An 11,658-nucleotide genomic window follows, 5' to 3' on the forward strand; every position below is an offset into this window, starting at 1 on the left:
TTTCAATTTCTGCATTAATTTGGCTTTTCAATTGTCCTCTGCCTCACGTTCATGTATAAACATGTCAGGAACTACTTGTCACAACATCATGTCAAATTTAAATGAACAACTCACATGTCAACACAACATGAGAACTCGGAGAGCTTCACTACGAATGCCGTGTTTCAATGAGAGTGACGAATTTTGCATCATTTAGCTGGAAAAATTACAGATAATGTGTTGGAGTATTTACAGTTGTGTTTGTGCCACAGGCCTGTCAGAGCATTGGCATTGTTCTGTGTGGAAAACCTGTACTTTTTAGATGTTGAAATGTATCTAAATAATTGAGTATTTGCCAGGAATTACTCCAGTCTCCCCCATTCAACATATTTCGAACATAGTTTTTCTTTTAGTGGAGCTTCCACTAACTCATTGAGGATGTTCGGGGGGGTGGGGGGTATCTGGGCATCTACATTTTTTAAAGGCACTTGTGAGACAGGACTTCTGACCACAGATGTTGAAGTGCTTGGCCCCTCTGCTCCCCGGCTGGACTGTTTATGGACTCTGCAGCTGTGGACGGGAGTTGATCAGGGCCATATTACCACCCCAGACGCTTCACTCCAGCTCCGGGGCCCGGCCGAAAAAGGCCAGAGGGGGAGAGAGCGGGAGGAAAGAGAGGGATGAGGAGAGGAGAAGAGGGAGAGAGCTGGAGGAAAGAGAGGGATGAGGAGAGGAGAAGAGGGGGAGAGCGGGAGGAAAGAGAGGGATGAGGAGAGGAGAGGAGAAGAGGGGGAGAGCTGGAGGAAAGAGAGGGATGAGGAGAGGAGAGGAGAGGAGAAGAGGGAGAGAGCGGGAGGAAAAAGAGGGATGAGGAGAGGAGAAGAGAAGAGGGGGAGAGCTGGAGGAAAGAGAGGGATGATGAGAGGAGAGGAGAAGAGGGGGAGAGCGGGAGGAAAGAGAGGGATGATGAGAGGAGAGGAGAAGAGGGGGAGAGCTAGAGGGTGTTTAAAAGACTCTTTAAAAAGCGAGAAAGACCAGGGGTGGACCAAGGAGGAGCTTGGAGCTCTGGGGTCTAGATGGAGGTCGACATAGGGGGTGGAGGGGGGGAGGGGTGGAGGGGTGGAGGGGTGGAGGTCCTCTAGTGATGGAAATCCCATCTGTGCTGAAAGCAAAATGTGAGGTCGGAGAAGGGATGACTGTTGCATGCTGGGAGAGGTCCGTCTTCTGATGGACGTGAATGCTAGCCAACCTGCCAAGCGCCTGGGCCAGTAATGGGCTGAGAGTGTCTGATCTCTGTGAGTCATGCTTTTGGAGTCAAATAACTTTGTTACCACACTTCAGAACAGGCATCATGGGCTTGTGCTGATGTTTATAAAGTGCACACATGTGGAGTGCATCTAGAATATACTGAAATATTTTACGCGTATTTTATTAGAGGTATTTCTTAAGGCAAGGCACGTTTGTTTACCTAGCGAAATACATATTGGTGATTCAAAGTGCTTTAAAAATGATCAGATAAAAGAACAAAGAAAAAGTGCTCGAGTGGTCTCTGAAATAAAAAATAAGCTGAATGCTGAATACATATGTGTACATTACTACAGTAGTGTGTGTGTTGGCAACTTAAAACGGCAAGAACACATATTTACTGACATGTAGATGTAGAACAGCTGTTATTTAGAATCTAGTTAAACATATTTGTTCACATAATTTCAGACATTTAGAATTTATTGTATGGAAAATTTCATGTGAACATCTTGATTAATCACTGATGGCAGGTTTGAATTTGTTAACAGGAGCGTGAGGCGCTCTTACTGTAAACTATCCGACCCACGGACTACCAAGAACAAATTCGATTTTTTTTCCCTTTGACACCTTACAAAAGTACACGTCTGGCTGAGAACACCAAATCTGTTTTTTTTTCTTCTTCTTCTTTTCTTTTGTACCCCCATTCTTTCTCTCATGACGAAAGGTTTGGCTCCGAAAGAGAACAACACTTAAAAAAAAAAAAAATCTCTCCGGGCCCATCTGCTTCGCACCTGCCTTATCCTTACTGGGAAGGCGCTGCATGCAAAGTCAATATTTTGTAAAAAAAAAATGGCTGGGGGGCCCTGAAAAAAAAAAACACGTTCCTGTCTTAATACACTCTCGATAGGGCATAATTAGGCTGTAATTGCTTGATTAGAGTGCAGGCTAGAGCTGAGTGCTTTATCAATATCCCCCACAACCTTCAAATGGAATTACAGTGAAACTGGCATTATGAGTCGGCTTAATCGGGATGTAGCGCATTGTTTTAGAACAGGGAGAAATGTTGGAGAATTGACCCCAGTGCCCGAGGGGATTGTGTTTGGTGGTAGGTACTGATTACTGAACAGTTTTTTTTTCTCTCTCTTTCATCCCTTCTTACGTTCATTCTTGTTCTTTTATCATGCAGAAGACGTGTAAACAAGACTCATGCAAATTTTAATTTGAGAGCTTTTGTTTGCCGAGGGTTGTAGAATGGAGTGGAAATGTTAGTGATGCTCGACACTCTTGGACTTACGCAGGCTTCTCATCTGCTCTATCTATTGCACCTAAGTGGTACATTTTCAGTCGCTGATATATAATCTTACACACATATGTATACACACAAACACGCACACACACTCTTCACACGCATGTTCACGCGTTCACATATATTCACACGCAAGTATTTATGCGGACATTTTGTACACACACACATACTTTCTGTTTCTCGGTGTATTAAATTCGGGCAACAACAGACCCAAGCAAACAGCTGTGTCACTCTCAATTTCTGTGAAGACTGCCGGGGACCATATGTTTCCAGTTGCATTACGTGTCTGCCATAACCTATTCGGTCCTAACGGGGATCCCAGTTTCCTGAATGAAACTGAACATCCCAATCACCGGATCTGGTCAGGACGGGGAGAAGATGGGGGGTGGGGGGGTGGGGGGGGGGGGGCTACAGAGTGCGCAGGAACACCCCAGTCCCACTCAGGGTTCTGTGGGCTACAGAGTGCGCAGGAACACCCCAGTCCCACTCAGGGTTCTGTGGGCTACAGAGTGCGCAGGAACACCCCAGTCCCACTCAGGGTTCATCATGTCTAGAAGGTGACACGACGAGACCCCTAGGGTAATCAGGGGACCATTCGAGAACATGATGAGCCTCGTCTAGTGAAACCAGGGGACCTTTTTAGAAAGACCGTACTTAGGCACTATTGTCTAAGCACACAAAGGCTGGGTGAGGGTGAAGGAGAAGATAACTGTTAATCTAACCCAGCCACATGTGGGGAACACTACGCTATCTGAGAAATGGAAGAAGGAGAAGAAGAAGAAGAAGAAGAAAAAAAAAAAAAGAGACTCTTCTTCTTCTTCCATTGTGCCCACCCCACCCCACCATCACCACCTCCACCACCACCTCCCCCGCAGGGCATGGAGGTGACTTTGGAAAGTGATCTATAGACCAATGCGGCAGTCTGGAGTGCCGTCATGGTGAGTTACCGGCAAATTACGGCAGCGCATCCTCATGAAAACCAACAAGGGGGGGGTTAGGCGCCCGCCGTATGTACATATTCAACTTCCCATGTTCAAGGGTATTTCTTGCGTGAGAGGGTGATCGGTCGGGGGAGTCCAGCGTCGGAAAAATCAATCTTTATTAAAAGAGAGTGGCTGGGGGGGAGAGACAGGGAAAAGAATTGATTTAATGAATGCGGACTCATGTCCTGCGGCCGGTTGTAATCCGTTGAGAATCATTGAGCACGAGCTCGGGGGAGACAAAAAGACGATCGGAGTAGGCTCCTCGAGTGGCCTGTAATGATAGTCTCCATATAATCCCATAATTCCTTGTTTAATTAAACTCTGGCGCTGGCCTTGAGACTGAGCCAGTTTGGTTGGTCTTTTTTACTAATACTTTTTTTTGTCTTTTTGGGAAAGGGAGGGGGGAGCGTTTTGTTCTGTTTTTTTGTCGGTTTTGGACGGGATTGAAAACAAACTCACAAACATTTATAACACTCACATTCACTTGAACGCAGCTGGCACAAAGGTGTAACTGTGTAAGTGTTTGCACATTGATTATATATGGAACACCAACATCGCACATAGATGCAACTCTTTATGATACAAGATATACACACATACTTACAAAATCTATCTTTTGCTCAAACACACACTCACACACACTGTGTCTCATTTCTTTGACACACATGCACACCACAAACTAACTCTCTCCTCTCTCTCTCTCGGTCACCAACACACACACACACACACACACTCACGTCTTCCTCAGGCTGGCTTTGTTGTGTTTGGCTGTCAGACAGATGGGCTCTGAGTGGCCGGCTGGACTGACTGGGCTGGCAGTGTAGGGTAGAGGGGAAGAGAGGGGGAGAGAGCAGAGAGGGTGAGAGAGCAGGAGGACGGAGCCCAGCTCAAGAGGTCCAGAGAGCCTCAGCTGTCACTGCTGCAGATGGAGGCGCTGGGAGATCTGTGAGAGGAAAGAAAACAGGCAGAGAAAGAGACAGAGAGAGAGACAGAGAGAGAGAGACAGAGAGAGACAGCTAGAGGGACAGAGAGAGAGAGAGAGAGAGAGAAAGAGACAGAGAGAGAGAAAGAGAAAGAGACAGGGAGAGGGACAGAGAGAGAGAGAGAGAGAGAGAGAGAAAGAGACAGAGAGCGACAGAGATAGAGAGAAAGAGAGAGAGAGAGAGATAGAAAGAGACAGGGAGAGAGGCAGAGAGAGAGACAGAGAGAAAGAGACAGAGAGAGAGACAGAGAGAGAGGCAGAAAGAGAGACAGAGAGAGATAGACAGAGAGAGAGAGACAGAGAGAGAGAGCTAAAGAGACAGGGAGAGTTATTGAGAAAGAGAGAGAGGCCAAGAGACTGAGAGATAGCCAGAGAGGGAGCAAGAAAGAGATAGTAATAGATCGATAGATAGAGAGTGGCTGAAATAGAAAGGGAGAAAGCAAAAGAGATAGAGATGGAAAGGCAGAGAGATCAAAGAAGAAAGAGAGAGAGCACAGCATGGAGATGTACCATCTCTGAGACACCTCTGTCCAAATGGGGGGAGGTGATGAGCTGTTGCCATTCTGGCTTCTTTTGGGGAGATATGTCACTCTCTCTCTTTTATTTCTCTTTCCTAGTGCTGTTCCTTTTGTTTCTGTCTTTCATGCTGGCAGATGATGCAACGGCACACAGCCTAGAGCAACACTGGCGTGCTTTACACCCAAATGTCAACATTTTTGTCATCTCAATGAACGAATGTGTAGGATTGATCTTTCTCTCTCTTTTCTTCTGCGGTAGGATTATTTATTTATTTTTTTTTTTTTAAAGCAGGCCACGTTATGTGAAAGGCACCACAGAGGAGGTGCACAAATACATTATGATGCAATTTTATCATGGTATCAAATCAATTATCATGGTAATGCATTGTGGGCTGTTCAAAATCCCTGGTTTCGGATGCTCCTCTTGGCCCCCGTATCTAGCACTCTGCGCCTGTCTCTGAGCAGCCAATATATATTCCCCTGGCTGAAATGCAAACGGTGTTACACAAACTGTCATCCGTGTTTTGCCTATGCCTCCCTGTGCTGAATGGCGGATGTAAAATATGTTGTAATTTATTTCTCGACAGTAGCTGGGAACACAAAGGCGCTCGGCTCGTCTGAATGGCTTCAGAGCCGGGTGCCGGGGCTCGGGTTCTTATTTTCGGCAGTGCTCCTCTCCGAGGATGGCCCCGGGCTAGCGTCGGAGAATAGGGGGGCACGCAGAGGCAAGGTGTCCGCTGAAGATTAGTCTCTACCAGCACCCCCCCCCCCCCACCCCCCCTCAATTCCAAGCCCACTCCAGCCCTCTCCACACCACCCCCAGGGCCTCTCTCTCACTCCCCACTCTGTCTCCTCTGATGCTGGATGGGGCTTTTTGAAGACCACTTCCATTTTAATGAAAACTCAACAGATTGAAATTGTAGAGTTTTTTTTTTTGTTTGTTTTGTTTGTGCTGGTGGTGTAATCTTGGTAATAGCCAGATATGATGTCAGTGAGACTTTGGAGGATGATGGGTGATGATGAGTGTTCAGCGAGCACTTTAAGATTCACAGTGTTTGTTGATTTATTTAAAACCCCCTCTCACCAGATGCATTTCAGTTGAGAAAGCATTGTGTGTTTGTGCGTGTCTATGGGATTCTGTCAACAAAACGGGAAACGAAAGAGTCGTGGTTTCACTGCAGATGGAAACGGGTCGCAGACCTACACTGTGTCCCATTGAAAGAGCGGCTCGTCACACAAACACGCTGCTTCAACAGCACTAGCGTCGACAGGATATGATCCATCTGTTTCTGCCACTGTGTTTCTGAAAAAGATGCCCCTCTGCTCACCTGCTGCAGGTAACCGCACGGACGAGGGCTCGGACGTGGAGTCGGAGCCGGACCTGCCCCTGAAGAGGAAGCAGCGGCGCAGCAGGACCACCTTCACGGCGGAGCAGCTGGAGGAGCTGGAGAAGGCATTCGAGCGCACGCACTACCCCGACATCTACACCAGGGAGGAGCTGGCCCAGAGGACCAAACTCACAGAGGCACGCGTGCAGGTAAGAGGCACACTCACACACACACACAAACACACATACACACACACAAACACACACACTAACACACATACACAAACACACACAAATATATACACACACACACAAACACACACAAACACCCATACAAACACACACAAACACACATACAAACACACACAAACACACACTAGAGCACATACAAACACACACACACACACTAACACACTTACACACACTTACAAACACACACAAACACACACACAAACACACACTCGAGCACACCAACAGATATGTTACCCAACATCTACACGAGAGTAGAGCTGGCCCAGAGAACTAAGCACAAAGAGCATACAGGTTAGAGACACTCTCACACACAGCCACACACACAAACACACACATACGTACACACACACACACATACATATTCATAAATACACACATGCACCACATACACAAAGAAGTGCACAAAACATGTGCATGTGTGTACGATATGTCTTCTCAGAGTGACTCAAACTTGCATGAAGGCAAAGCAAGACTTAAACACAGTGCTTAAATGACACATGGACTCACCTGGACACACAAAAAGTAACCTCAAAGATGGTTGTTGAATTCATACATACACACACACACATACACCACCACCACACACACACACACACTCATTAAACACCGTTCCAAGCAAAAATGAAGACCTCAGCAGCTGAAGCTCTTTGTCTTATACTGTATACCCATATATATATATGAACAGGTCAGACATACATTGCTTCTCATATACACAAATATGCAACCATATGGAAAAACATTTGCTAAACATACAAACACACACACACACACACACACACACACACACACACACGCACACACACACACACACACACACACATGACAGGTGTGTATAGGCGCCCAAACCACAAGCCGCGACCACATCCACTGAGGACCATTACCTCCACACAGCTCTGTGGTCGTCCCATGAACGCTCAATGATGGGTGCGCTTCTCCTGTGATGGATGGCTCCCTTGGAACCATCGCTCTGGCCAGGTTTACGCAGCTGCGAGGTTCGCCATGAATCATCTGGAATCGCCTGACTATATCACACCTTCTCCATTTGCTATCTGTCTAGGCTTGGACGGCCTTGCCCTGTTTTCACGGGCCCCGGGATGCGCTGTAAATAAGGCCGGCGTCAAAGGGTTTTTCGAGTTCATTTTGATGAAGCTCAATCAAATCAGTGGCTCTCTGCGTCTGGGGGCCTCAGTCGAGTGGCCCATGGACAAATTTGCTGCCTTATTAGGTTATTGAATGGGGGATGGAAGGAGGGAGGGAGGGAGGGAGGAGGCGAGGAGTTTCTTTGGCAGGTGTCCATGTCCTGCCGCTAGGGAAGTGAGCTAAGCGGGCAGATGAGGAACCATGAGTAAGGGTGAGAGTAAAGGTTAGCTTTGCTTAGAGAACCGAGGGATGAGGTGGTACCTTGGGGAACCTAAAGGTGAGACTGTTGTGGGTCAGGGAACATGAAGAACAGGCATCAGAGGTGGTACTTCAGAGAACATAAAGATGAGGTGGTTCTTCACCGCACCGTAAAGTTCCTCAGGAGTTTTTCAAATTACCTCAGAGAACACCCTGCCAGAACTGTAGTCGACCTTGGAGAATAATTGTCACTTATCCGGATAAGGGTTAAGTTAACATGGCTGAAATGTCCCATGAAAGACTTGAGTTTCTCAAAATGAAACCGCCAATATTCCGGCAACAGTGATGGATGAGTCACTAATTATGCTCATCTTGTGTAGTTTTCACCCGTTAGTTCTGCAATGAGTACGAAACCGCATCCTGAGAACTTAAGACTAACAGTAATGTGATATTTATGAAGTCATCATATTCGAGCGGTGTAATTGTAGGTCCCTTTGTAATAGTTTGCCTGGTATCTGTAATTCAATTCTAGTGGATGGAAATTGTGAATTGATGGATAATGTCTATTTTTTTCCTGAATGGATCATAAGCAAGGTCCAGCTGGGTTCAAACAGAAGCACTCAGTTGGCCCTAACATAATTGTGGTAGAGAAAACATTGCCAGCTGAATTTGCATAAATGCATTTGGTTACGACCGTATAATTCTCATATCCTTCTCCTTTTAACTACTCTAACTGTGTCTCTTACTGGCTTCAACTCCTCTGACACCTTTGCTAACTGTCAGAGACAGAGATTATAGAGATTCAAATTGTTTTCTGGACTTCTCTGTAAGGTTAGTGACTTTTCTGCAGACGTTAGCATTTCCCAGGAAGAGAGGATTTTCTGACAGGCTGAGTGTTTTTATGCAACACCAAGGGAAAATAGAGTAAAGTTATAGCAACAGCTGTGCCAAAGAATGAGCGAGAGAAAGAGAGAGAGAGAGAAAGAATGAAAGAAAGAAGGGAGAAGGAATGGAGGTGAAGAAGAAGGAGAGAGGGAGAGAGAGCAGTGGTGCAGTGTGGGGATTGGGGGGAGGTCCGATGCATTCCTGATGGATTTCTCATTTGGGCCCTGGGTCGGGATCTCTTCCCAGGCCTTTAAAGGCGGCCGCTGCTGCCGCCGCCGCTTGTAAACCCTTCCACATATCAGAGAGGAGCCCCGAGAGCCTCCAGGGACCCCACGGCTCGACAACAACATTAATCAATCAAGCGTTCGTAAAAAAAGAGAGGGGAGGTAGCTGGGAGGCCATTCTCCTTTTACTTCACTCTTCCTCTCTCCTTCTCTCCTTTACTATCTCTCTGCTCTATCCCTCTCTCCTCTCATACCTTCTCTCTCTCTCTCTTTCTTCTTCTTCTTCTCCCTTCACTTTTTCCTTCATACTCTTTTTCTCTTGTCTTCCTAACCCCCCCCCCCCCACGCCTCTCTCTCTCTTTCTTTCTTTCTCTCTTTCTCTGGACTTCAATTCCTCTTCCCCCTGTCCTGTCTAGCGCGCACGCAGAGCAAAGGGGGGTAACCGATTCCACATATGTCTCTGTCCGTCTCACAAACCTCAAAAAAGAAGACATATGTGTCTAAACGGTTGGCTTGCCCCCGCTCTGGGGAGGGAGGATGCTGAGAGATTTATCTTATGGTTGTTTGTTTGCAATATATTACAGGCTAAAGTGTATCAGGGGCTCGTCGCAGACAGACGGGGACATGGTGGGACAAAGGGAACATTGACTTCGAATTTATTTGACAGATGCGTTGAAAGGAAGCATCATTGGAGAGGAACTGCACATGTGGCGGTCTCTGGATTTATTTATTGAAATGTGTGTCATTTGTTCTGAGTCATTCTAGAGGAAACTCCTGTCTTCATGATAGTAGTAGTAGTAGATAGTAGTCTGGTCCTTGACGGGATGAGTGGGTTTCCATCTTGGTGCTTTGCAGCGTTCCCCAATGCAGTGCTAACAGGATAATTAGCAGTAACAATGGTTGTGATTGGTTTTAGTGAGGAAGGACATACTGTGTGATTAGCCAATGAAAGGCCATGTGTTTACCATGAACGGCAGACCATTTGTTTCCTATCAGCATAACCCTTTCCACACACACCCCCACACACCCCCCCCCCCACACACACACACACAAACACACACACCACACACACACACACACACACACACACACACACACACACACACACATTTGTGGGCCAGCTGAATGTTTCTGTTCTGCTGCGGACCCCTCTACAGAGGGGCCAGTTCCTCTGATGCTCTGTGTTTATGGTAATGATGCAAATGAGAGCAGATTTAGCGTGGAGAGAGACGGCATAGTGAGAGTGTGGGGGGGGGGGGGGGGGGGACAAGGCGAGGGCCACTTCTCCCCCTCTGTTTTTAGACAGGGCAGCTAAAGGAAGTCATGTGAGGGGAGGACTGAGGTATTTGAGTCATGGATATAATTTGTTAATGCAATTTTCCTCATAATCTAATTCCGAAATGCTTTGAAAATCTCCAAAGGTCAACTCAAACTTAATTTTCTTAAAAGGTCACTCTAAGAAAGTGACTCTGGTTAACCAAAGTAAATAATAGCCATGGGTCTTCAATGTTGTCCAGGACGCTGCCCGGAGGGTGGGCTGGGGTGGGGTGGCGTGGGGCGGGGGGGGAGGGGAGGGATGGGGTGACTATGAAGACTATTGTGTATATTTCTCTCTCTTTTCCTCTCTCTCTCTCTCTCTCTTTCTACCTCTCGTTTTTTCTCTATCTGCATTTTTGTATCTCTCTTTTTTGAACATTCATGTTCACTATTGCCACTTCCTTAATTATTTTCTCGCTGCCAGCTACAACTTTGTTGTGGATCCCCACAATCTGTTGATGTTGTCATGCAGCTAAAAAAGGCATTCATTAGAATGATTGACACTTCCCAAAACAGTGCATCAAGCTAATTGTAGTAGTGGTAGGATATCATAGCACATGATCCCCGTTGTATTGGCTGACGGCATGGTTTAAGCATCTGTCAGTAGCACCCATGTTCAAAGTGCTCAAAGTTTCCTTCCTGAAGAAACATTCAAATATTTTCATAGGACCATGTTTAAAGTGTTTGAGTTTGGGACTCAAGTTTGATTTGACTTGCTTCTGACGCTACATGTGCTCCCTCAAAAGAGTGAAACCTCAGGTTCAGACCACTTACCTTTTTATTCCCAATAAGCGACCCTGCAAGGAGACCAGCTAAAGACTGGGTGAGGTCCACTGGTGAAAGGGCGAGAGAGTGAGCAATTTGGCTCTAGTTGGACCTTTGGCCCAGAACAGAGGCTTACTCCAGCACAGCTGTGCAGACCCGTCCAGCAGATGACAGAGAGAGAGAGAGAGAGTGAGAGAGAGAGAGAGAGAGAGAGAGAGTGAGTGAGAGAGAGACAGGGGGAGAGGGTAAGGGTGAGAGGGAGGCCAGGGGAGGAGAAACACATCCAAACACTACACACCACTTACACACACACACACACACACACACACACACACACACACACACACACACACACACACACACACACACACACACACACACACACACCTTCAGAGGCATATGTGTACATACAGACTCCTATATCTCCCATTGAAGCATCCTCTCTTGTTCTACAGCTGCCTGTCATAGCTTGAGTTGTGCTATGTGGTTATGTACTGTGTGTGTGTGTGGTGTGTGTGTGTGTTTGGTAGCTTTTAC

At 46.7% G+C, this 11,658-nt stretch overlaps 1 protein-coding gene across 8 annotated transcripts in view; it reads left to right on the forward strand.

Annotated features, from left to right (window-relative positions):
• pax7a (paired box 7a) overlaps window positions 1–11,658 on the forward strand; it is a 71,258-nt gene that overhangs the window by 20,893 nt on the left and 38,707 nt on the right. For all 8 annotated transcript variants that reach the window (XM_031567679.2, XM_031567683.2, XM_031567680.2 and 5 more), the window contains exon 5: window positions 6,351–6,550. In XM_031567679.2, coding sequence (XP_031423539.1) covers window positions 6,351–6,550 — 200 coding nt within the window. The remainder of the gene's footprint in view (window positions 1–6,350; window positions 6,551–11,658) is intronic.

Source organism: Clupea harengus, chromosome 5 (genome assembly GCF_900700415.2).
Source record: "Clupea harengus chromosome 5, Ch_v2.0.2, whole genome shotgun sequence".
Lineage (NCBI taxonomy): Eukaryota > Metazoa > Chordata > Actinopteri > Clupeiformes > Clupeidae > Clupea > Clupea harengus.